This window comes from Halichoeres trimaculatus, unplaced genomic scaffold, assembly GCF_033239565.1.
Source record: "Halichoeres trimaculatus isolate MK-OKI-2021-1 unplaced genomic scaffold, fHalTri1.1 fHalTri1_scaffold_18, whole genome shotgun sequence".
Lineage (NCBI taxonomy): Eukaryota > Metazoa > Chordata > Actinopteri > Labriformes > Labridae > Halichoeres > Halichoeres trimaculatus.
In genome coordinates, this window is record NW_027437196.1 from 26898573 (window position 1) to 26922912 (window position 24340).

The 24340-nt window shown below is 39.7% G+C and overlaps 2 protein-coding genes across 6 annotated transcripts in view; one reads left to right on the top strand and one right to left on the bottom strand.

Moving 5' to 3' along the window:
* arhgef4 (Rho guanine nucleotide exchange factor (GEF) 4) overlaps positions 1-14498 on the top strand; it is a 131474-nt gene extending 116976 nt beyond the window's left edge. For 2 of the 5 annotated variants that reach the window (XM_074692992.1, XM_074692993.1), the window contains 9 exons: positions 2536-2715; positions 3083-3283; positions 3554-3733; positions 3857-4089; positions 5992-6121; positions 6251-6382; positions 6764-7007; positions 10734-10811; positions 13067-14498. In XM_074692992.1, the coding sequence (XP_074549093.1) occupies positions 2536-2715; positions 3083-3283; positions 3554-3733; positions 3857-4089; positions 5992-6121; positions 6251-6382; positions 6764-7007; positions 10734-10811; positions 13067-13224 (1536 nt within the window). In that variant the 3' untranslated portion in view covers positions 13225-14498. The remainder of the gene's footprint in view (positions 1-2535; positions 2716-3082; positions 3284-3553; positions 3734-3856; positions 4090-5991; positions 6122-6250; positions 6383-6763; positions 7008-10733; positions 10812-13066) is intronic. The other 3 variants (XM_074692994.1, XM_074692995.1, XM_074692996.1) reach the window with 3 other exon arrangements.
* Positions 14499-15445: 947 nt separating this feature from the next.
* On the bottom strand, positions 15446-21707 carry LOC141807568 (CBY1-interacting BAR domain-containing protein 2-like). Its single transcript, XM_074693679.1, has 9 exons — positions 21647-21707; positions 21270-21504; positions 21126-21194; positions 20823-20924; positions 18845-18850; positions 18648-18752; positions 18461-18574; positions 18091-18270; positions 15446-17990 (listed from the first exon to the last, which is right to left on the bottom strand). Exons 1-9 carry the CDS (start codon positions 21664-21666, stop codon positions 17799-17801), a joined length of 1023 nt encoding a protein of 340 aa, XP_074549780.1. The 5' UTR covers positions 21667-21707; the 3' UTR covers positions 15446-17798.
* Between the last annotated feature and the right edge of the window lie 2633 nt (positions 21708-24340).

The window sequence follows — 24340 nt, forward strand, 5'->3', positions numbered from 1 at the left end:
TCTTATTTTAAGTAAAATTTGTCTTATTATGCTTGATATAAGCCAGATTCAACTGACCAGTCTTATTTTAAGACAAAAATGAGGTCTGAATTGCTTGTAACAACTAAAAAAATTCTGCCACTGGAACAAGAGAAAAAGTTCTTGAGTTAAGACATTTCATTTCATTGTATTTTCAAGCAGATTTTCTAGCAATTTTTTCTTTTTCTAGTGGCAGATTTTTTCAACTTGTCACAAGCCATTCAGACCTCTTTGTTGTCTTTAAATTATCATATTTTCTGCACTATAAGGCGCACCTTCAAGCCTTCAATTTTCTCAAAAGCTAACAGTGCGCCTTATAATCCGATGCGCCTTATATATGGATCAATATTGATTAATCATGGCTACCGTAGTCAGGGGGCATTGCCAAAGTATCAGCAGTAAGTGGTAAGATCCAGTAAAGAGGAATTCTGCTAAGTGCTAACGTTAGCTCACAGGCTGGCCCAGGCTTCTTCTCTAGTTTATTGTGAACTGATCTCTGGAAACAGCTTTTGTGGACGGCAGAAACGGCTTCGTCTTTACAGCACACTTTTTTTGAAAACGGCACAGAAAATAGTTGGATAGGAAAATGTGCGGCTCCATGTGGATGTAGCCTGAGTTTGACTGACTGTTTTGTTGCCATTTACTTCAGCGCAGCTCTATATAGTGGATGCATAACGCAACCCCAGCCACTACTGTAGCTTCTATCCTATGCGCCTTATAATGTGGTGTGCCCTATATATGAAAACAGTTTTCAAATCGGCCATTCATTGAAGGTGCGCCTTGTAGTTCGGAAAATATGGTACCTAAAACGGCATTTTTCTGGACTGGTCAGGTGAATGTGTTTCATATTTAGTCTAAGAAGACTTTTTTATCGAAAATAAAACAAAAACACTTGATATGATTTCATTTTTTTGCGGTGTGTCTTTGTGTGCTCCCAGTCTGAATAAACACAGGGTTAGTACATCAGTGTAGACCACACGCTTTACATTCACTTAGCACACACTCTTTGTCTGATTAGCGCTTGTCGGTCATGTTTGGATGAAATCATTGAAAACTTAGTGATGTTTCTTTTAAACCACCATCAGCCTCAGCTGTACTTTGGATGAAGTTTTAGACACTAAATTTTTTTTACAGTGAACATGCTTTCTGTAAATCAGCACACACTTCCTCAGTTAGCATTCAGACAAACAACAATAAGCCTAAAGCAGCGTCATGCTGAAATACAGTCTTGCTGAAAAGCATGATAAAGAGACGTTTGACTAGAAAGAACCTAACCATCAACAGAAAGTGATCTAACAGTGATTTATTGATTCAACTGGAAAAAGTGATCTTGAATATGACTTTGAAATTCTCGCTGTTGCTGGTTTGTGAAGTTTACAGGATCTGCCTTAGCTCCCAGTTACCCTAACCGGCTTTTAGAGCCCTGAGTACAGAAGGAAAGAGACAAACAGGAAGGGAGAGAGGGAGGAGTGAAGAACATGAGAATAAAGGGGTTGGAGGGGGTTAACTACAAAAAGTGCCAAAAGAGATGTTGTGGAGGTTTGGTCCTGTGCTGCAAAAAATGAGATCTTTTCAGTTGTTTCTGTCTTATTTAAGTTAAAATTTAAACCTCTATTTTGTCTTTAAATAACTTGAAACAAGACATTTTTCTAAGTTGAATGTGGCTCATATCAAGTATAACAAAACAATTTTCACTTAAAATGTAACAAAACACTCGATAGGATTGCCATTTTTTGCAGTGTGCTCCTGAAACTTGTGATTTCTTTTTTTTTGGTCTTTATTCTGACCCTCTGATGACTGAGTCGCAACTTAACATGATTTACAGTTAAAAAAAAAAAAAAAAAAATCTCTCTCCAGAAGACCTTAATTTTAGCCTCTGTCTGAAATACTTAATTTTAGCTACTGTCTCTTTAAGGCTCTCTGCTCCACAAAACCCCCATCTCTCGTTTGGCCAGCCATCTGAAGATCTTGTGAAGATCTTGCTTTATTTTTTGAACAGCATTTTGATCACTTTACAGACAGATTCAGGGGTTTTGACATCTGAATATGTAATGGTTTGAAAATCTGCACATGCTCAGTCTGAACATCCAGCATTGGTACTCAGGATCCATGATTACATCATCAGAAAGCAGAGTACCCCCTCTTTAAGATCTGTCCATTAAGCTGGTCTCTTGTGGTCAGACGCAAAAGCAGCACAGTGAACACTTCCCCTGCAGCACACCTGAGGTTTACTAATGCACAAAATGGTGCCGTGGTAAACTGAGACAAAAGAAGGAAACTGGCTGAACTGAAGAGGTTTCAACATGTTTTTCTCAAAGTGATTAATTATTCATCAGTAACTCCTTGTTCACTCCACATGAGGTGTAAGTGAAGCGCCAATTTTCATTAGATGACTGAAAATGGCATCAAAAGCATTACAGCACATAATGAAACAAGTTCTGCCCACATTACTCCACAATCTGCTGAAAAAGGATGTGAAGGAGCCTTAATGAAGTATGTGTTCCTACCTTTGTCCAGCTGATCAGTGATGGCAGCGTGGTGTATGCTGAGGCCCTCTGGGACCATGTCACCATGGACGACCAGGAGCTGGGCTTCAAGGCTGGGGATGTCATTGAAGTAGTGGATGCCACCAACAAAGAGTGGTGGTGGGGTCGCATCATGGACAGCGAGGGCTGGTTCCCTGCCAGCTTTGTGCGGGTAAGACAAACCCTGTATGGCTGATGAAAGACAAAAAACAAAACTATAGAAGAATTTCTTTAAAATGATAACTCCAGCTGCTGCATAAAGGCTGATCTGAGTTTTACAAAACCCAACCTGTTGCAGCCATTTCTTTTACTTCCACTCTGAATCATGTGTTTTGTGTTTGGTTCAGTTTGTTAATAAACTGTTTAAAGAAGTTCACTTTATTCTTTTTCAATGATAGCTTCATAATCATTTAACAAATAATAACTGTGCATGGATTTCATATTCATTAATTTAATCAGAACAGAGAACCAGCCAATAAAAGTTATGTTGGCGAGAACTAGAGATCTTTTTGGGGTTCTTAGTTCCCTGTCTTCCTCAGCTGCGTGTGAACCAGGATGAGCCCATGGAGGAGTATCTGGCCCATCTGGAGGAGGCTCAAACAGGGGAGAAGGACAGGGCAGGTCTTGGCTTGTTGCTGGGACCTGGTTTACCCTGCAAGGAGCAGATGAGGACCAACGTCATCAATGAGATCATGAGCACTGAGAGGGACTACATCAAGCACCTGAAGGACATCTGTGAGGTCTGGAACGTTTATTCTCCCTGACTTTTTTAGTTCATGTCATGAAAATAGGGCATCAGTTTACTTCACTCAGAGTGTAAGTTTCTACTGTTGTCAAAGCTGCAGACTGTGTTAATGTGTGTTCACACATCCTAAGTTTACACTGACCATAAAATGAAAAACCGTGCCCCACACATGAGAGAATAGGTCCTGAGTCCTGCCCCCTTTATTTGCACCCAGTCTAAAAGCCTGAGTGTTTTTATTATAAGAGCATGTCTCTGTCTCTTTCAGGGCTATATCAAACAGTGCCGCAAAAGGACAGACATGTTTAATGAGGAGCAACTGCGTACCATCTTCGGAAACATCGAGGAGATCTATCGGTTCCAGAGGAAGTTCCTGAAAGGTCTGGAGAAGAAGTTCAACAAGGAGCAGCCGCACATCAGTGAGATCGGCTGCTGCTTCCTGGAACATGTGAGAAATCTTAACATGCCAAATCTTTTTCTTCATGAATAAAAACATGTACATACCTGCAAAAAGACATCACAGCTCAGCAGTTTTCCTGCTGTTAACCTGCTTCTTCTTCCTTTCTTTCAGCAAACAGATTTCCAGATTTATTCTGAGTACTGCAACAACCACCCCAATGCCTGCGTCCAGCTCTCAAAGCTCATGAAGGTCAACAAGTACGTGTTCTTCTTTGAGGCCTGTCGGCTGCTCCAGAAGATGATCGACATTTCCTTAGACGGGTTTCTGCTCACCCCAGTACAGAAGATCTGCAAGTACCCGCTTCAGCTGGCTGAGCTGCTCAAATACACCAACCCTCAGCACAGGTAAACACAACATGTTAGAATCAATACACAGGATGGATGACTACAAACCTCCTACATTAACCAATGATAGCAGCTCTCATTGGTCAACATAGGCATACTGCAGTTTTTGATTTATGCTCAGGACATGATGTATGTTCTTCACTGAAAATAAAAACAATTCATTTTTAAACCTTATAAAAAGGAAATAGTCTTTCAAGTCTTTTAAATGTGCTTATTTTTGTGCATATGATTCAAATTATTAAACTTAGTTTGATGATGGATTTTAAGATGCACAAGCTAACTTTTGTGTTGTACTCAGAGTGTTATGGCAGCATACACAAAACTAAGGTTTAAAGAGGCTGTGAAGAGATTTTAAGTGATCTTGAAAAAGTCTGTTTTCTTCTTTCTTCTTCTGCTTTCTTTCTTCTAGATCTATGTCTGATCGTAATCCACACTTTAAAATGTGATTATCAGTGCCAATATTGTGATTACCAACTGCTACTTCATAGTTTCCCAATCCAGTTAAGCAAGGCTGGATTGATTTACAGCAGTTTAAGTCTCTAGGGCAATACCATGCCATCCGATGAAGTTTAGTAGTAAGAAGAGAAATCAGTATTTTTCTCTTTTGAAAATTATTTCTGTGATTAATTTTGTAGTGATGGTGGACACAGGAGCCTAACTGACAAACAGAAAAAGGACAGGGGAGCAGAGGAAAGATAAACAAGAGCGAGATAGAGCATGAGCTAAAGGGTTAAACGTGATTTGAAGGCTAAAACAAGAGCTAATGGCTAAAACAGGACCTAAGGGCTGTAAGCACTAAAAGCAAAAAACACAAGCTAAAGGCTAAATCCCAAGTTAATGGCTAAAGCAGTAGCTAATGGCTAAGACAAAAGCTAAAAGCAAAAAGCATGAGTTGATGGCTTAAACAAGTTAATAGACAAAATATGAGCTGATAGCTAAAACACTACCTAAAGGCTCAAACACAACGTAATGGCTTAAACAGGGGCTAAAAGCTTGAACAGGAGCTGATGGCTAAAACAGAATGTAGTGGCTTAGACAGGAGCTAAAGGTTAAAACAAGAGCTAAAGGCAAAAAACACAAGCTTAAGGCTATAACATAAGCTAATAGCTGAAACACAAGCTAATGGCTAAAGCAAGAGCTAATGGCTAAAACCCAAGCTAAAGGCTAAAACCCAAGCTAAAGGCTAAAAAAAATGCCAAAGGCAAAAAAAAACATGAGCTAAAGCCTAAAACAAAAACTAATGGCTTAAACAAGCACTAAAGGCAAACAACACAAGCTAAAGGCCAAACACAGGTTAATCTGTTTGTGCTAATGCTCATTCCAACCCACAGTCAGCAGTTATTCTGCAGTGGTCTGTTCAAACTTGAGAGTCTATCAATAAAATGAAGAGTGAGGTTATGTTAGCTCTGATTGGTGGATGACTGCCAGGACATAACCAGGATTTACTAACATTACACTTACAGACATGTCTTGGAGCACCAGGCTGTCAGTATTGTTACATGTGGACAGCTACTGATCTACTGTATGAACTGACAAGTTTGCTTGTTATCACATTTCAAACAACAGCGCTAATGTTGAGAAATACCTTACCTCGTTACACTATATCCAGTAAAATAAAATTAAAACAAAGGAAAGTTGTTTTTAAAAAAAGATATGATCACCATTTATTTCCAAAACACCTGCCTTGTTAAGAGTCACATTTTCATGACAGTGTGTGTGAGACTCTGGCTAAAATGTGTCACTGCATCCTAATTCAAACAGATCCTTCTAATAGCATCTTTAAGTTAAAATCCATCATAGCGTTTGTGTACAACACAAGATGACATAATGTTTTTCTTGAAATGATGAAGTATGGTTGGTCCCATTCAGAAAGCCTCTGCTGTAACACCTGCCTCTCCTCAGGGACTACAAAGACGTGGAAGCAGCCTTAAACGCCATGAAGAATGTGGCCAGACTTATCAACGAGAGGAAACGGCGCCTTGAGAATATCGACAAGATCGCTCAGTGGCAGAGCTCAATAGAGGACTGGGAGGTAACGCATCTTTGTACTGAAAAGCTGTTCAGTTGAAGAGTAAGATGTGATTCGGTATCGCTGAACACCCCGTGTGTGTGTGTGTGTGTGTGTGTGTGTGTGTGTGTGTGTGTGTTTTTCTCCATGCAGGGTGAGGATGTCCTGAGCAGAAGCTCTGATCTGGTCTTTTCGGGGGAGTTGACCAAGCTGTCCCAGCCACAGGCGAAGAGTCAGCAGAGAATGTTTTTCCTCTTCGACCATCAGATGGTGTACTGCAAAAAGGTGCCTCCAAGCTCTCCTCACTTTGTTTTACACACACAACACCCCGGGTTTATTTCCTGTCACGTTTTAGCCTTTTCCAGGATGGTTCAGTGCAGCTGTCTGATGAGTTAGTCCCATGGTTAGTGAGGATTCCCCTCTACAGCCAGTATTCTGTGTGGAAATGATATGAGTAACACATAAAGACCTCAGCACTCAGCACACCAAGGTTGCACTGGTACAACTGAGCAGAAATAGGACAGTTTTTTTTATCTGTTTGCTCTGTCTGTGCCAAGAAACATCATTTATCAAACACTCAGTAAAGCTTGATCTTGCTTGTTCTGCAAGCTCAGGTCTTTAATTTAAAAGCAGTCTTGGCTGAGTCTGCCTCTCTTACAATCACAGGACCTCCTGCGCCGGGACATGCTGTACTATAAGGGTCGCATGGATATGGACCACATGGAGGTGATAGATGTGGAGGATGGAAAAGAGAAGCACTTCAACATCAGTGTGAAGAACGCCCTGAAGCTACGCTCTCTGACTGGTGATGAGGTCCATCTTCTGTGTGCCAAAAAACCTGAACAGAAACAACGCTGGCTTCGAGCGTTCACCGACGAGAGGCTACAAGTCCAGCATGACCGTGAGACAGGTACCTACACACCTTATGTCCGTAACTTAAAGAAACACTGCAAAGTAGAAATGTTAGAAAATCGCTTTCTACTCATCGTCTTCTGAGCTGACTTTGTTTCCATGACATCCGAGGTGTTACAATCTGCCTCTGCATATCACAGCTGACTCCTACAGATTGCGACCAACTTCCTCTCTGGACTGTAGATATAACATAGGATTTGCTACATTTAGATTTCTCTCCATTGACTGGTAGAAATCCCTTCAAAAGCAAGACATTATTATCTGTTCTTCTAAAACGTCAGTGATATCTCAACATCAGAATCATGTCAAACAGCACTCATCAAAAGAAAAGACAAAGCATTAATCTTCTTTGAGTCCATTTTTGAATTTTAGTGAATTGAAGTTGGATTTTGAAAACCTTAATGCCAATTGTCAGAACACAATATGGAGTTTTACTGTCGGGTGAGGAAGAAAAGGTTCCCAGAGAAGTTGAATTCAGTGTATCCTGTAAAACAACAAAATGAGGTTAAAAAAACATCCCCAGCATTAATAGGCTCTATGCATGTATCCTTTCAGCATTGGCGTAAGGATGCCTTGACATTTCTAGTTACCAAAAACATTAGACAGTAACAGCAGACAGTGTTATGATGGCAGAGACTAAATAAACAAGGTGTTTGCTGGAGTTGCCTAAAGTGTTTGTTGATAATTTAAGGTGAATCGTCAAATTGTAGAGACCAATTCACAGTCAATGTTAGCAAAAATATGTGCGCGCATTTTGGTAACGAAAGCTGCGTTAAGCTTCGTTCATTCAGACAAGTTAGCCATCTTAAAAGACTAAATTGAAGCAAATTGAGGCGGTAAGTAGCATAAAAATGTCTGGGTTTTTTGTGGTCAGTTGTTGTCACAGCATGGAGTCAGTTCCTGTCTTGTTCTGACCATTGCAGAGCTACTGGTGTTGTGGAGCAAAGAGTGACTGTGCTAACTGGTGACTCTCAGCCAAACGTGCCAGTGATTATCGGCTAATAAGTTACCAGTTAACAGGGTCACACTTTACATTGAAACACCAGCAACGTCTGTGGTTTTATTATCAAATATGTCTTCTTTATCCTACCTCAGGGTAACCAGGTTTGACCACAAAGAGATAATTTCAACTCCTGATATTCTAAATCTAGTTTTTAATTTGTGTATGTAACACCCTCGCATTATTTGACAAGCCATTGTAGTTCACAGCCCTTTTGTTGCCAACATGCACGCACAGCTGTAACTGTTCACAAACAGTAAATTGGTCAAATTACCTTATTGAAGGTAAGTTGTTAACACTAGCTAGCCTGAGCTAAAAGCTTTGCTTTTTTTTGTTTAAACTTATAACTCCATCCTGTTTCAAGGTTAGTCATACTTTAAAGTCAGTTTAATTATGTGTATAAACCTCTCACTTCCTGTGTTTGTACTTTTATTAAAGCATCAGGTGAAAACAGGGCTACACATGCGAGCTCTGTGAGAGCTCACTAAAACATTACTCCCTCACAGAGATTCCTTTCACTACTTTCAACTTGTTATACATCCCCTAATGTACCAAAAACAATATCAAACCTAGTGCGAGCTTAATGCTAATGCACACAGGAAATTACTTTGATATGCTGGCTGTTAGCATAAATCAATATATCTATGGTTTTCTGGCGGGATTTCTACTTTCATTGAACACAAACAAATGTACATTACTTTCTCACTAGAGATGCCTATTCAATACATTCAACATGTTATACATTTCCCACTCCCATAGACTGTAGAATGCACAGTGTGGCCCCGTACCACAGTAACAGTAAAAGTTTTAAAGCCAAACTACCCCAGTCACAGGCGACCGAGGGAGTCTGCATAGTAAAGAATCTGAGTGGAGCTGAGCTGAGGGACAAATAAAAGTGTTTTTTTTTTTTCTTTTAAAAAGTCTTCTTTCTTTTTGGCTCTTTTTACTTACATATCTTACTATTTCAAAAAAATAAACAAGGGCAGCTGTCAGTTATCATTAAACATGATAAAAGCCTCTTTTTTAACCTCTGATAACTAGTGCTGTCAGGCAATTAAAAAAAATAATCTAATTAATTACAGGATTTGTAATTAATTAATCTAATTAATCGCATTTTAATGTCATATCTGCTTAAGGTCCCAAAATAAAGAATTTGAATTCCAGGACATTAAAATTACATTAAAAGACATTAAAAAAACATTTAAAAATAAGGTGGGAATATATACAACACATTTTAGGTACCCTGAGGCATAAGGAACAAATGAAGAAAGTTTTATGGTTCTATCTTCACAAAATCTACACAGTCCTGCACCTAAGATAAGCTGATTTGATTTTTAGGACGGTTTTTGCTTCTGTTCACATTTTTACTCGATGTGGACTCAATTTTCACTGCAATATGAACTTCTATACTTCTATGAGGTCAGGAGAACCAGGGCTAAAGGCTAAAAACTGTGAGGAACTATGTGCAAACACTTTTTTCAAGTCATGGATCAAAGAAAAGTGAAGTATTCTCAGTTTTACAAGCTCTGAACACACAAACTGTTGCTGATTGGTGCAGAGCAGCCCCAAGCTAAAACATGACACCAGGAAGATGGAAGCAAATTTTCAAAGAATTCTTTAGATTTAAATACAAGAACCTTTTTCGATCATTCAGGGCTTGTTTGATGCAGTAGAGAGTGTAAAATTACCTGTTTTTTACAGAATTGAACAAACGGTTGATTTTCTGTAGATTTTCAAAAAGGACGAATGAATAAACGAGATGTGGACAGCAGTCCCCCCCCGTTCAAAGCATGTTGCCAGGTGTGATACATTCAGGGACTGTCGGAAATTTGAAAATTTGACGAGAATACCACTTTTTCCATGTAGGACAAACGGTTTGTAAATGCTAGACATTTGAAAATAAGTGCGTCTTTGAACGCCTCGCGGGTTTGGGATCCAGATTAATCTGCGTTAATTTTTATGACGCGTTAATTTGCGTTGTAATTAATTAATCTAATTAGTGCGTTAAAATGACAGCCCTACTGATAACTAATGAAAAAGAAACCACAGAAAAAAGAGGACTTGAACACATTGCAGCCCAATCATATCTTCTTATCACCACAGCACGGATGGGGGTTGTATTTATGTTTAAAAGTTTGACAACAGCTCATCTGGAGTGACTGGGGAGACAGAGGTTTTGAACTATACTGCAGCCAGCCACCAGGGGGGGCAGTTTTTTGTAGCGACCTCACTTCGAGATGACATCCTTTTTTTTGACTGTGTATGCCTACACCACACAGCAGTCGTGGCTAAAAAAGCTGTCTTCCAAATTTTCCAGGACACTTTTGAACATTTACACGTCATGGTGTTAAATGCTTCAAGTAGTAGGCTCCAATTAAAACATCAACATAAACAACACAACAGTGAAGAAAATGAAGAGTTTTGGATGTTTTGATGCCAAGCATTCAAACAAAATATTAATACTGAGATTTAACTGGAAATACACCACGCTGGCCTGTTATTACGGTACCATAAAGTAATCATGGATTTATTTTGCCCTGAACATGAGGTCACTCCGTTTGCCCGTTCTTCTGATGCTGTCTGCTGTTATTACTACATTCAATCTTTGAACACGTCTAAACCCTGCATAGCCCCCTCAAACTGATCCTTGGTCTGCTGCTAGGTTTCCTGAAATGTTTTTGTCTGTTTGTCTCCATAAAGTGTGTTTGTTTGTCCTCTTTTCAGGCTTTTCTCTCACAGAGGTCCAGAAGAAACAGGCCATGCTGAACGCCTGCAAAAGCCATCCAGCTGGGAAACCCAAAGGTAAGGTGCAGACAGAGAGTCCAACAGTGAGATTTTAGTAGTTTGACCCTCCTAATCCTTGAGCAGCTCATTGTGGTTTATGTTGATGCAGCGCAGTGAGAATATACACTGAGGAGGAGCAGATACAGTGGAAATTCACCGGTCTGCCCACTTCCTTCACCATTAACAGAGCTCCGGACATTTGTACAGTGCTTTGTTTCACCACTGAGTGCTGCTATGACAGAGGTCCCTTTGTTAATGTCTGTAAACTCCCTCAGTTTGTCACTGCATCACATGGTGGAATGAAAAGGATGTTTATTAGCTGGAGAGGTAGATGTGAAGACTAGTTGTAGCTCCAGACAAATGAAAGAGATTTTCATCATCAACCTACAGCTGTCAAAGCTCTCCTCATAGGATCAGGCTTCTTGTGCAGTACTTATTTCAATAAAATTTTCTGTCATCAAAATGTGTTTTTTTAAACCTTTTTTTTTTTTTTGAGAGAACACTGATTGGTAAAACATCTCAAGTCTTAACACAGTATAAATCTCCAGATTTCTTCCTTCCTGGGCCTGGATGAAAGCCATCCTCCTCTGTTTAATACATAACCACTGATCAATAATTCATAGAGCTGTGCTTTTTATTGAAACTGTGTGACCTGTATTCCTGAAGAATCTCACACAGACGCTCAGAGAAGGTTTGACTGCTACTAAAAATACCTCTCCTTTAAAATAGAACAGCACGGCTATTTATGAAAATGGGCAAAAAACATTAAGGAGACAAAGATATTAAAGAATGAATTTCAGATTTGGAATTATCTTCACTGCTCTCTGTTCTGTGTGGAGATTCATTCACTATAAATCAGTATCTATGTAAAATTGTCTTCAGCAGCATTAAGACCATTTGCTATGATGATGGGCCTTTAGTATGAAATTGTAAGAACTAGGGGTGTGACAAAATTTTGTGGCACAAAATTTCATGAGATAAATAAACAGCAAAATAAACTTCAAAGATGCATGAAATAAAATCAAGGAAAAAAATTGAAGGGCCTGAATTTTAATGCTTTACTGTTTAGTTTCTGCAGGTGTGGCACTGGCAAAACAGGATATTTATAAATACAATGGCTCCACACCAGGGGTCAGCACCCTTTACTTTCATAGGAGCCATTTTGCCTCAGCCCAGCTGTTAAAGTCATTCAGGAGCCATAAAATCAACCAAAAGTGTATAACTCTAGTGATTATTTATCTAAACTAAAAGTTGTTTAAATTTATAAAATTGTACATTTGATGTCTTTGTTTAATTTTAAAATATTCAAAATTTTGAAATTTCAAAATTGCAGAAAAAATGTAGAAAGTTGCAACATTTTTACAAAACCACAAATTAATTTATATTTCAAAAATTTGCAAAAAATTATTTAAAAAATGAAATCATGTAAATTTGCAAAAAATAATAATAAAATAAAATTTTAAAATAATAATGATTATTATTATTATGATAATAATAATAATAATAATAATAATAATAATAATAATAATAATAATAATAGAAACTGCAAAATTGCCAAAAGTGTGTTTTGCCTGCTTCAATATGATATGTTGGTATCTGAGTTTTTAGAAAAACACTAGCTATCAATCATCCTTCTCATCAGCTGATGCTTGTTAAATCTAAAGCCAATGTATGTACACTAAAGTAGTAGAACAGTTAGTGTTTTTCAGGGGACTATTGCTAATTGTTCGGTTTAATTCTGAGGGTCTGAACACGAGACATGACAACACTGTTAGTTTTCAGACTGAGAGCTGTCAGCTGCTACACATGGTGTTGGGAAGGTTGTGTTTGATTTACTCACCCAGTCTGCTCTGTTTGTGGAAAAGCTTTTGTGAATGATCATCACTTTTCATCAGGATAGGATATTAGTTTCAAAGGCAAACTGTGCTTTTCTTTGTGCTGCAACACAATGATTATATGATACTCCCTATTCTAAGATAATGATGTTAGTTCTGTCAGTCAGACATGAGAATCAATTCTTTGAGGAAGTAGAGGAAAAAAAGCATCAAGGGAAAAAAAAAAGCTGCTGTTTTTTATGTGAATCCTTTCTGTGATATTGTGAACAAAAGAATACTTTGTTTCGTCAGCCCTATATTGTGTTTCTTTTCGTGAGTCGACTTTTTCGTTACACTCCTACTGAGAGCTGTTTGATGTGATTGATGTTGGTGTAAGCTGCAGCTGAAGCATTATTTCTTCAGTGTTAAATCCTGTTTGTCTCACTCCTTTCTCTTCAGCGGTGACCAGACCCTACTACGACTTTCTCCTGCGACAGAAGCACCCCTCCCTCCCCACTGCTTTACCCCAGCAGCAGGTCTTCATGCTGGCTGAGCCCAAGCGCAAAACCTCTACTTTCTGGCATAACATTGGAAGACTGACACCCTTCAAGAAGTAAAGATTAAAGAAGACGGAAGGGAAAAGAAACACAGTGGAGGGAGGGAGGGACCGGAGGAGGAGAAAGAGAAGAGCTCTCTGCTCGTGCCTGAATAGACCCTTTTTAATTCCTCCTCTCCTTTCTTTCATATTCCTAACATTGCCCTTATTGACATACTGATTTATTGTATAGATGAGGATGATTATGATAATAAGATTATTTTTGAAAGCACTTTATAGGTTGGTTAACAATCAGATTTAAGTATGGTCTCCTGGAGAGTCAAAAAGGGAGAGTGGACTAAACCTTCTACTTCTTTACCTTCAATCAAGCGCTGATTGGTACTAACGCTACTACTGTACTGCTGCGAGTGAACGTGGACAACTGACTGTTTCACCTCACTGAAAGTGTTGGCTGTCTAGAAACTGCTTCATTTCTTTTCACTGTGTAAATGTTAACTTCTGACAGATGCCAAGTGCTCACAGTGCCCAAGTGTTTTTTTTTTTCATATTTGTTTCTTTTATGTCTTCTATTTAAAAATGTCAAAGGGGGTTGTACCGTGAAAAAATGAAGAGCGTATAGGGGATGACAAGTTTCCTGTGCTTTACTCTTTACAGCTCCATCATTTTAGTCCGATTTCTGCTGAATTTGAAGTGTTTTGTGACCTCCATTGGCCGGAACATCATTGTAAACGTCTGGTGCATTTGTGACAGTGTGCACACTTGATAAAAGTCATTAAATGCAGCCAAAAGATAATTCAATGTCAAAAATTAGGATTTTTTTTTAAATCATCATTGTTCCAATGAACAGCAGAAAGCCACACACTCCAGCAACACGTCCCTAGAGTCTGATCCTTACAGCCACACGTCAGCCAGCTCTTCAAACAGGCAGTGTTTTCTTTCCTTTTTTTTTTTTAAAGTGCCATTTAAAGTGTGTCAATGATGATTTACAATGACGTGCATGGATGTGATGAAAAACTACTGTGAAGATTATTTTTTTATCTCCTAAGAAGCCTGCTATATTTAGCTAGAGTAAGGAGCTGAGGTTTCATTGTGCTACAGGCTGACAGCATTAACTCCACACTGATCTTCTTTATCTACCTGTACTTCTGATTACTCCTGCTCAGTGTTTCTGGTCTTCAGTATAATCACAGCTCAGATCAATGCGGCCCAGTGATATCGCTCTGTAAGTGCATTCAGTGAAATGTACTCCTCTTTCTTTTATGTTCAAGTGTTTTTGCTTCTGAGGATCTGGAATATTAAACATTCCTACGCTGACAAAATGAGGCCGTTAGTGGGGATGCTTTTTTATTCTGACTGAGAGATCCAGGCCAGGTTATTGTGCCAGTGAAGGAGGATGATGGCTGAAATACACCAGATACGTCATGCCACCAGATCAGAGAGGTTTCTTTTCAAGTCAATCAGCCAACTCACACTGGATCCTTTCTGCTGAGGTCCGGCTGCATGACTAGTCCAGCAGGTTGCAGCAAATACACCACTGTCCTATCTTTGCTGGATCCTGGAGCTGTGATGTGTCAATTCAGCGTAGCGAAGATCGAGTAGGACAGGAAGTAATGCAAGTAAGACTACCTAAAAAAACACCCAGTGACTTTCAAAATAAAACAAACAGTGTCAAAACCAGATGGTATGTAGTTTGACCTCGACAACAAAAAAACATTATAAGTGGAGCCAGACCGGGGGTCAACAGGTTTGAGGTTTTACAGCCCAACATGAATGAAGAGAGACTCATCAATGGAGAGGGAAGATCAGGAACTCCTCGGTCTGTGACTCCAGCTGTCTGTCAGTCATACAGCTTGGAACACAGTCAACAGAGGAGCCAGAAAACAGATATATCTGGTGTATTTGAGACACTATAAGTCAAATTTTGTCTTGTGGATTGTCTAGTTTACCTTTCATTGAGTCCCAAAACCTTCAGGACATCAATCAAACTATGGCATCCTCTGCATGTTTGCTGTAAAGTGCTGAATAACTGCAAAAGAAGAAGAGCATCAGAGATGTTCTCCTGATGAAGAGACAATGGACTTCGCACATATCATAAAAGGTACATTTGTTTTATTTCTAGCCATGTAACCTGAGATATAACATGAGATATACAGAATAGAGAAACTTAAAACACTCTTTTTTTCTACATGGTTGAGGTAAAAAATGCAGTTTATTATGCATGAAATAACATAAACCGGTTCAATGTGTTTAGATTTGTACAGTCATGATCAATCATTGTCTAAGTGATGTGTACATTTACATTTCTGCCAAAGTTCACAAACCAAACTAGAGTCCATCTATAAACGTCTCACTATACTACAGCTGAACTGTGCACAGGATACTTGTATGAAGCTAAAGCTCTGTACATTCTGCAGAAACTCAACAACTCTTACAGCTGACGTCTTTAAGAGAATGGATTTATCAGGATGTGAAAATGTGAGAGTTCAAAAAACACTTTAGAGGACACAAGACCAGATTAAAATTGGTGCAAATAAAAACTAAAAATTGATGCATAATATAATTCAGAATGCAGGATCAGAAATAGGTCTAAAAATTTTGTTTGCAGGTAAAAAAAGAAAAAAATAGCCTGAATATGAAAAACAGTCCTGATAAAATCAAGAGGCAACATCCAGTCAGTAAAAATGAAGCCTTTGTGGAAGTGCTGAAAGTTGCTGTTCGTTAAGGCTGGGTGCGGAAAGATGGGAAGTCACATACACACCCAGCCATAAAAACTGACTTTTACAGCATTAAAGCATATTTACAGCCTGGTTAAGAAAAAAAACAAAAAAACAGCTTGGGCCCAGAATGCTAATTTCACTATCCTCACACACTGTAAGGTGGGTGAATTTTTTTGTAACTTAGTGGTTAAGGAGATAATAGGATCATCTGATCGTCCAATCAAAGCTCAGCTCACGTGACCAATAGGCGCTCCATAGCTGCTATAAAGGAAGCTCAAAGTTAGAGTCATATCAAATGTGGCTGCGCTGGTGGATTGAACAGACAGACCATACAGTCTATGGATAAAATCAAGATCGCCCCCTAATGGAGAACATTTTCCTTGGTCAGAAGCAGAGTTTGCTGATGTTTATCAGCAAGCAACACTGCAAAAAACTGACCACTGATCATCTGGGATCAAGAGACACCTGAGGGACAGGTGAGGATTATAGCGAATCCCAATTCTATCCCTTAATTCTTGGTTTTGTGTGTGCACATCTAGTGAAGTAGTGTCCCAATTCTCCATAAAATCAAGGGGATGGGCTACACATCCTGTTACACACCAAACTTGAAACCAAGGGGTATGACAAATATCCCATCATATGGATATTTCTGATCAGATATCCTATCCTTTGCTTCTACAGGTAAATATCAGCCATGTTTTAAACTGTTGGTTGTATTTTCAAATCACTCATTATAACAATCTAGCTAACACTGCAATAGGGACATCTACAGCTAAAGCTAATGATAGCTGCACCCATGTCAGACCAAGGTGATAACTACAATGAACTGTGTTTCATTAATGGTTAGACAGTTAAGCTGCATTCAGGAGCTGCATTAGCTACATAAGCTAGGCTGAGCTAACGTTATGCTGTTCAGAAGCTACATAATATAGCTTTTCATAGCTTAGCTGTCCAGTCACTCATGAAATGCAGTGCATCATAGTGAAGTCTGTTTGCTGTGAATGTGTCACCTTAATTTGACATCAGTTTATCATCACCTTGCAAAAATGTCCTCATTTTGGAAGTGAAAAACAGTCTTGGGGTGATGATGTACCGTGAATCGAGTGGCGTCTCATTTCTAAGTGATGTGTTTTCACCCCTTTCCCTTGGCCCTAAAAACAGAGGACTAAGAGGAAGGGTTAAGACGAAAAAGGAGGGGTTACAGTGATAATTGGGATTGTCCCTTGAATTCATCAGTCTGTGATCATGTTTGAGCACACTTAGTGCCTGGTTGTTACAGAAACTACTAAAAAGAAAGATAGAGTGTTTATATGTCACTTTCATGGTTAATGAATCACCAAGAGTTGCTGGTTCTTGGTCATTTTCACTAAATCAAAATGTGAACCTCTGAAGAAAAAAACTGGACAGACCTGGTGAAGGCTGTGCTCATTCTCAACCAGAGGAACTGTTAGCTCAAATTTGTCCCTCAGTTGGTCCCATACACATCAGTGGAGAACATTCAGGTAAACTTTTATGACCTGTTTTTTCTTCACACATGGTTACAGTGGAGTGCTCTTAGCTGACATCAATCTATGCTGTGAAAATCACATCTCTAGTACACATAAAGAACATCTGATGCCTGTTTACATGAGCAGGCAGTCTCTCTCAGCCTGTCTGCTCACTCAGATCCTTTGTGCTGTTTTTCAGAGTGAAGTCAAAGTAGAAGAGAGCAACAAAGACTGTGTTTTCAGGAAGCAGAATGATACAGGTGAGGTGCTTCTGCATAAACAGATTCAAATGGTGCAAACTAAATTTCAGTACAGACAATCATCCAGAACAGTCTGTGCTAACATAGCTCTTCATGGAGGAAGACTTTCCTTCAGAGCATGCTGTGAACGGTCATGTTGGTGTATGTGTGTGTGTTCCTGTGCACAGGTTTTTACTTCTGCCACCTGCGCATCTGGGCGTACTGAGCAGCATAGGACTGGACCTTGGTGTTCTGACCTTCCTCCATGTCCGATTCATACATCTCATTTTCTTCATCCTCTTCTCCGTCTTCTTCTTCGTCTTCCTCCTCCTCTGGTTCATCTTCCTCCTCCATCCCTCGCTGGCGCTGCAAAGTGCTGCGAGGCTTAAACAGAAAAATCAAAGTGGAGTTATCAAACCAACTGGAGAGCATGTTGATGAGCTGTCAGACGAGCACCATGAGGGCAGAAAGACTCCAGGCTCACCCTCCTGGCTGGGTCTGGGTGCTGGCTGTGCTGTCTGAGGCTTTGGCCTGAGGCAGAGGCCAGTGTTGACCTGAAGCTTTGGCCTTTAGGAGACGTCAGAGGGGGACTGGGGTAGCTGCTCAGCTGAGTGTCCAGAGGCCTGGGCAGTGTGTCGGACATCTTGACCCTTCCGTTGAAGAGCTGTGGTGACATTAGGAAGCTGTTATAATCACTGAAACAGAAACAAGCTGAGGCTATTGTCGCATAAAGACGCTGGAAACTGTTAGAAAACTTCAGAATGTTGGGCTCTACACACTGAGACACAGCATATTTCAAAGATATATTTCAAACAGCACCAAATAACCACGTGGTATGATCAACATGAAAAAACCTCCAGATCTTTCTGAGTGCTCACTCCCTCCAGGTTGTGGTATGTGTGTGTATAGACCTCCAGTGCTTTGGCGTGGAAAAGCATCTCCACTGTGATGAAGTCCATGAAAATCGTCTGTCAGAGAGAAGAGAAGTTTTTACTGAGTGTTTGACTGTCTGCAGATGTCCACAGCGTCTGTATCACTGACTTTGACGTCCTCCAGCTTCTGTCTCTGGAAGTCTGTGATGGTCTCCTCCAGCTGCCTGACGCTGCGCTGGGCGTTGTTTGACGCCTTCTGGGCGTTCACCTCAGCCTGTTGGAGAATCAGTGCAGGTTACTCAGATCAGCTGGAAGCATTAGCTGTGAGGATTATCCAAGAGATAACCATGAGGTCACTGACGTTACCTGAGACTGGAAAAGATTGTCAGGAAAATAACGTTTTCAGAATGTTTCGAAAATATTTTTGACTGAAAATGAAATGTAGATTGCATTTTTTTAATCCACAAAGTTAATGAACAGTATTAAAAATCTGCAGTGAAAACACTGTATAGACTATTTTTCTTGGTCTCCTTATTTTTTTAAAGAAAAATTCACCACACTATTCCTATGTACCTGTCCTGCTATTGCTTTGATACACAGACTGTACATAGAGTGGACAGCGTGGCTCTACCTTTTACCATTGTATAGTTTCGATGCCATAAAACCACTGTCACCGTCACCACCATTGTGCAGCCAGAGTCTGTGCAGTAGAGACTATGAGGGACTCTGAGAATCTGAGCCAGTTGACAAAAATTATGTTCTTCTTTTCTCCTAAGAGTCTAATCTCTTCCTGGTTTTCCCTCTCAATATATTTTACTATTCCTAAAAAAAAACTATTCAAGAACGGCTGTCCATCATCTGTAACATGACATAAAACCCAGTTTTTAACCTGTAATAACTAATGAAAAAAAACTTTTCAGAAAAAAGAGAACTTGAACACAAAGCAGCCCAATAATCTCTTCATATCACCACAACAACTGGTTATAAGAAACATTTCTACCAGGTGTACTTATTTTATAAAGTTTGACCACAGCTCATCTGGAATGACTGGGGAGATGGAGTTTTGAACCGTACTGCAGGCAGCCAGCCACCAGGCAGAGCAGTTTTGGTGGTGACTTCACTTCAAGCAGGGTTTTTTATTTTTTTTATTTTATTTTATTTATTTTTTTTGTTTGTTTGTTTGTTTGTTTTTTTTCAAATCTATGCTTTGACCAATACATTTGTAAAAAAAAAAAACAAAAGAAAACAAAAAAAAAAAAAACCTGTACTGTCACACAAAGGGAAGTTGACAGGTTTAGTCCAAAAGTGCAGCACTTCAAAAATATCTGGTTGCAAAAACACAAAACAAAACAAAACAAAAAAATTGTACTGTCACACAAAGTGGAAGTCGACAGGTTTAGTCCAAAAAATATAGCACAAATATCTGAGTGCAGAAAAAAACAAGATTTACAAAAGGACGTGGTTGGTCAGGGCTCTACAATAACTCACAACACTGAACACACAGGACAACAAGAACGGCAGAAACAGGTGAGCAGATTTCTTCTGAACCCGAACTTATTCCTCAACACTCCCTTTAATAGAATAGAATACAATAGAAAAGAATAGAATATGTCTTTATTGTCCACCAAGGTGGAAAATTGGCTTTGGCTCACCAACACAAGAGACAGACAGCACTAAAGTACAAAGAATTTAAATCCTGAAGCCCCGCCCTCAGGAAGGTGTTTTTTTGTCAACAAAAACATATTTTTAGCATTCAAAGTGTTTTAAACCTGAATAACATTCAGGGCACTATTTTTAACATTTTAATGGACTGATTTTATTTCAACAATAACATGTTTTGGGACACATCCCCAATCAACCCCGCCAAAATGGCGCGCTCTGTTTCCTTGGAAACACAGGAACTAAGTGATGTAGAGTTACTGACTTATTATTTTTTGTATTTTGTAAATTTGAGAGTCTGTTTTAACCTTGAAGGCTCAGTGAGGACCGAATCTATTTTCCAGGATAAGGACTCCATTTCCCATGAGCACCATCACCTACTGCTGTAAAGATATAACCCTTAGGAAAATCAGGCCCAACCTTAGATACGAATGATTAGTATTTTGAGAAAGGATGATGGTGTTGATAATCTAAATCATGGATTAGATAAAAGTGACACTGATTTAGAAAGACCTCAGAGGGTCTTTGAGTCCAGTTTTGTGGCTTCAAACAATGACTGTGTGCACAGCAGCAGTATTTACCATCTGGCTTTTTCTGGTTCAGAAAGATGAACTTTACGTTGAAGCAACGATCGCATAATGAGTTCATGGTGAAGGAGGGGTCAAAGGTCTTGTGTTAAGGATACAATGCTTTGTCGATCTGCAGGGTTCCTCAGTCTGACATTCTCCAACTTCTGCAGCTCCTTCAGTTCCTTCTTCAGGTCAGCGCTGAACTTCTTCAGATCTGTCTGAAAGGACACACACAGTCAGCTCACACAACACACAAATCAAAACACACAACACATAAAACAAAGACTAGATCTTCTATTTTATGTGTAATGTGGGGACAAAAAAGCTCCTTGATAGAGAGCTCATGGAGTTATTTTGAGGACAGTTGAAGACGAAAGGCGAGCTGACAGCAGCGACACAAAGCAAAGAGTCAAACTCACCCGCTTGTTTGTGATGATGTCTCCATAAGCTTTGAGAGGAGCCACGACTCTGGTCTCCAGTCGCTCTACCTGAAACAATGAAGCCTCATGATGAACTGCCACATGATCAAGAGTTTATCACTCAATAGTAACAGCGTCCCTGACCTGAGCGTGCCTGTAGTCCTGAATCATAGCAAGATCCTCTGCCAGGTTTTTTAAGCCAACCTGGAACTCAGGGTCCTCTGTGCTGGAGAAGTCATAGAGCTGAGCCACCAGCAGGTCTGCTTTGTCTCTGAGCCTGGCTGTCTTTCTGGTGTATGAGGCCAGCAGGGAGCAGATCTCTCCCAGGTACTTCTCTGCATGTTTCACCGTCTGCTCCATGCTCTTCAGCTGCACATCTCTACATGGACGAGTCAAAGAATCAGAAACAAGCAGGTCTGATGTTGAGTTTGTGTTTAGCTCAGCTGCTGTTAATGTGATCATGGAGCTGTGCAGACTTTCATCAGTGATGTAGAACAGAACAGAAAAAAACAGACTCCTACCTGGAAAAGAGACTGTTCATGTTTTCTCTCCTCTCCTTACAGCCTTAGTCTTCTATTGTTTACCTCCACTGCTGCTCACCTTCCCCAGGTAACAGAGGGCTGTTGCTATAGAAACACCAACAACAGGTGCAGTATGGGGAATTTGGTGGAGGTGTAGTTGGTATTCATCACCACATGGTGGCAGCAGTGTATCATCAAACAACAAAGCCTACGCGGGATGTTTCAGCCTCTCTGAGAAAAATTAACAGACAAATACAGCAACATAAACAAAAAGATGATGTCATTATGTCTACAATTTCGGTACACACGAAGTGCCTACTTTTTTGATTTTTGCAACAAGGCTTAGTTTCAGTTTAGTTTTAGATTTTCATACCTTATTAACCAGGTGCAGGATTCAAAAAGGTCAGAGTAAATATTTTGTAATACAGTTTATTTCCCAGTCCAACATAGTGCTCACTGCTCAGTCAATGATGTTACTGAACTGTTGGCTGCTGCCTTCAACACAAAAAAATAATATAAACTTAATCTAAAAAATATATATAAATTATATAAAAATACATGAATTAACTAAAAATAATATAAACATAAATTATATAAAACAATATGATATGAGCTTTAATAATCAGAAACTTGGACTCAGTAACAATAAAGACAGACTCAAATACAATTAAAGTCAGACTCACATGCAATTAAACTATTACACATGCTCTGATTCATTGCTCCACTACGTTTCGTCGCAGTGCACAGCCAGTCAGTGCAGTAAACAAGAACGTCCCGGTACATCACTATGATGGTGCTGTACAGCACTGGAAACTGCCGAAAACTGTCATAAAATTGGTTGGGAAAATGTGTCGGATTAATTCAAATCCTACAGGCAATTTGAATTGTAAAAAACTATAACTAAAGACATTTTGTCTATAATTTTGGTTAGTTTCAGTTAGTTTTGTGAACACAAGATACAGTTTTAGTTAATTTATCGTTTTTGTTTTCTTTTCTAGTTTTTATTAGTTTGAGTTAACTGAAATGTTTTTTAAATTTTAGTTCGTTTTTAGTTTCGTTTTAGTTAACTATTATAACCTTGGTGTCATGATAATCTCATGGATCAGTTCCATACATTTTCCGATACAAACATTTCCCAGAAATAACTATGTATGAATGAAGGTGATTTCTTAACAAACTTTACGTACCCACGATGCTTTCCAGGTGATAAACCGATGCTTTTGGATTCTACTTGTTGAAGCCGAACACCAGTTACATGGCTAGTTCCTTTGTACCAACAGGTCATATGACATTTTACACTGTGATGAATGAACTCCAGAGAGGTGGTGAATGACAGCCCTCAACACTTTGTGAATAAAGTCATTTTTTAACATCCACAGAAAGTGACCTAAGACACAGGTTGGAGTCTACATCTTCAAATAAACTCCAGAAGTGGGACTGTTTCACTCTTTTTTGCTCAACTCTGTTTTTTTTTTCACTCCCAGATTTACTGTGATTCCAGTATGCATCTGAGGAACAAACTTAGCCCCTTAAGCCTGTGTGGCAGTGTTGCAGTGGTTAGTGCTGCACCTCCGTGGATCCTCTCGAGTCCACAGCTTCACCTGTGTGTGAGGCTTGCTCAGGTACTTGTGATGTAACTTGCATCAGCTGCTGGAAAGAAAGGTTTCCAAACACAGCAGGACACCCTGTTTGCCACAGAGCTGTTGATCCCTCCCCAGAAAAACTCACAGAGGTCAATGGACTCACAGTCTTTCTGACCACTCAGAGCACTTCACAATATCAGCACTGTTGGTTCGACAACCCTGAACTGCCTCTGTTCTGTGGCATCAGACTGTGAACAGGATTAGTTAACACAGGTGGTCTCTGTACATCAGTCTGAAGACCAGAGAGGGAACGTCATGAGTCCATTTAGTATTTTCTGTGAACCCAGAGAACAATCAGGATGTTACACTGAAAGAAACAACACAGGTCCAGAACCATTCATCGTATGATGATTTCTCCTGTTTCCAGGAGGGCAGCTGCATGGAGGATGAATGTATGAATGTATCACGAACATGTGATCTGTGTGATATCTGCTGCGTTGACACTGACGTCCGGATGTGGAGTACTCCCCGACATGAACCTGATGCTAATGTGTCTAATGCTGACACACACAGGGTTATGTAGGCCCTGATATCTCTGTTAAGAGTATGAATCCCATCATTTCTTCCATGTCTTTGCCTCTCTCCTCTCTGATGTAACTATTAATAATCATCAGCTCTCACAGTCTGCTACAGCCTGTTTCTGTCTCTGCCACCAAACAATGACGGCCTTGGCTGAGATCCTAAATACTGTGACATCATACTGCCTTTTATATACAGAGGGGTGTGTGTGTGTGTGTGTGCACTTGTACCCCCTCCATGCTTGTCCACCTGTCCCCCCATCTGCTCTAGCTGGCTAGCTGGCTCTGGCTCTTATTATCTCTCAATCTTTTGCAGTGTCTCCTAGTTGATCCCACCTGTGTCTCTGGTGTTTGACTGGCCTGGTGAAGCCACTCCCACTTATTTATGACTCAAACCTGCATGGACATGGAAACACAGTTCTCTGGGTGTGGTGGAGTTTGATAGGACACTAATTCACGGAGGGGTGTGAACTGATTCTGACCACCAACAATAATTCATAGAAGTAATTGCCAGGCACCACCCTGGTGTTGAA

Bases quoted from the DNA above. Each gene is read 5' to 3' on its own strand.
- LOC141807568 (XM_074693679.1), bottom strand. From the start codon at position 21,666: ATGAACAGTCTCTTTTCCAG. The intron at 18,575-18,647 runs GTCAGTGATACA...TCTCTCTGACAG, and splicing joins AGAAGCTGGAGGACGTCAAA to ACGATTTTCATGGACTTCAT. The intron at 18,271-18,460 runs GTTTTTTCATGT...ATGTCACCACAG, and splicing joins GCACTCAGAAAGATCTGGAG to CTCTTCAACGGAAGGGTCAA.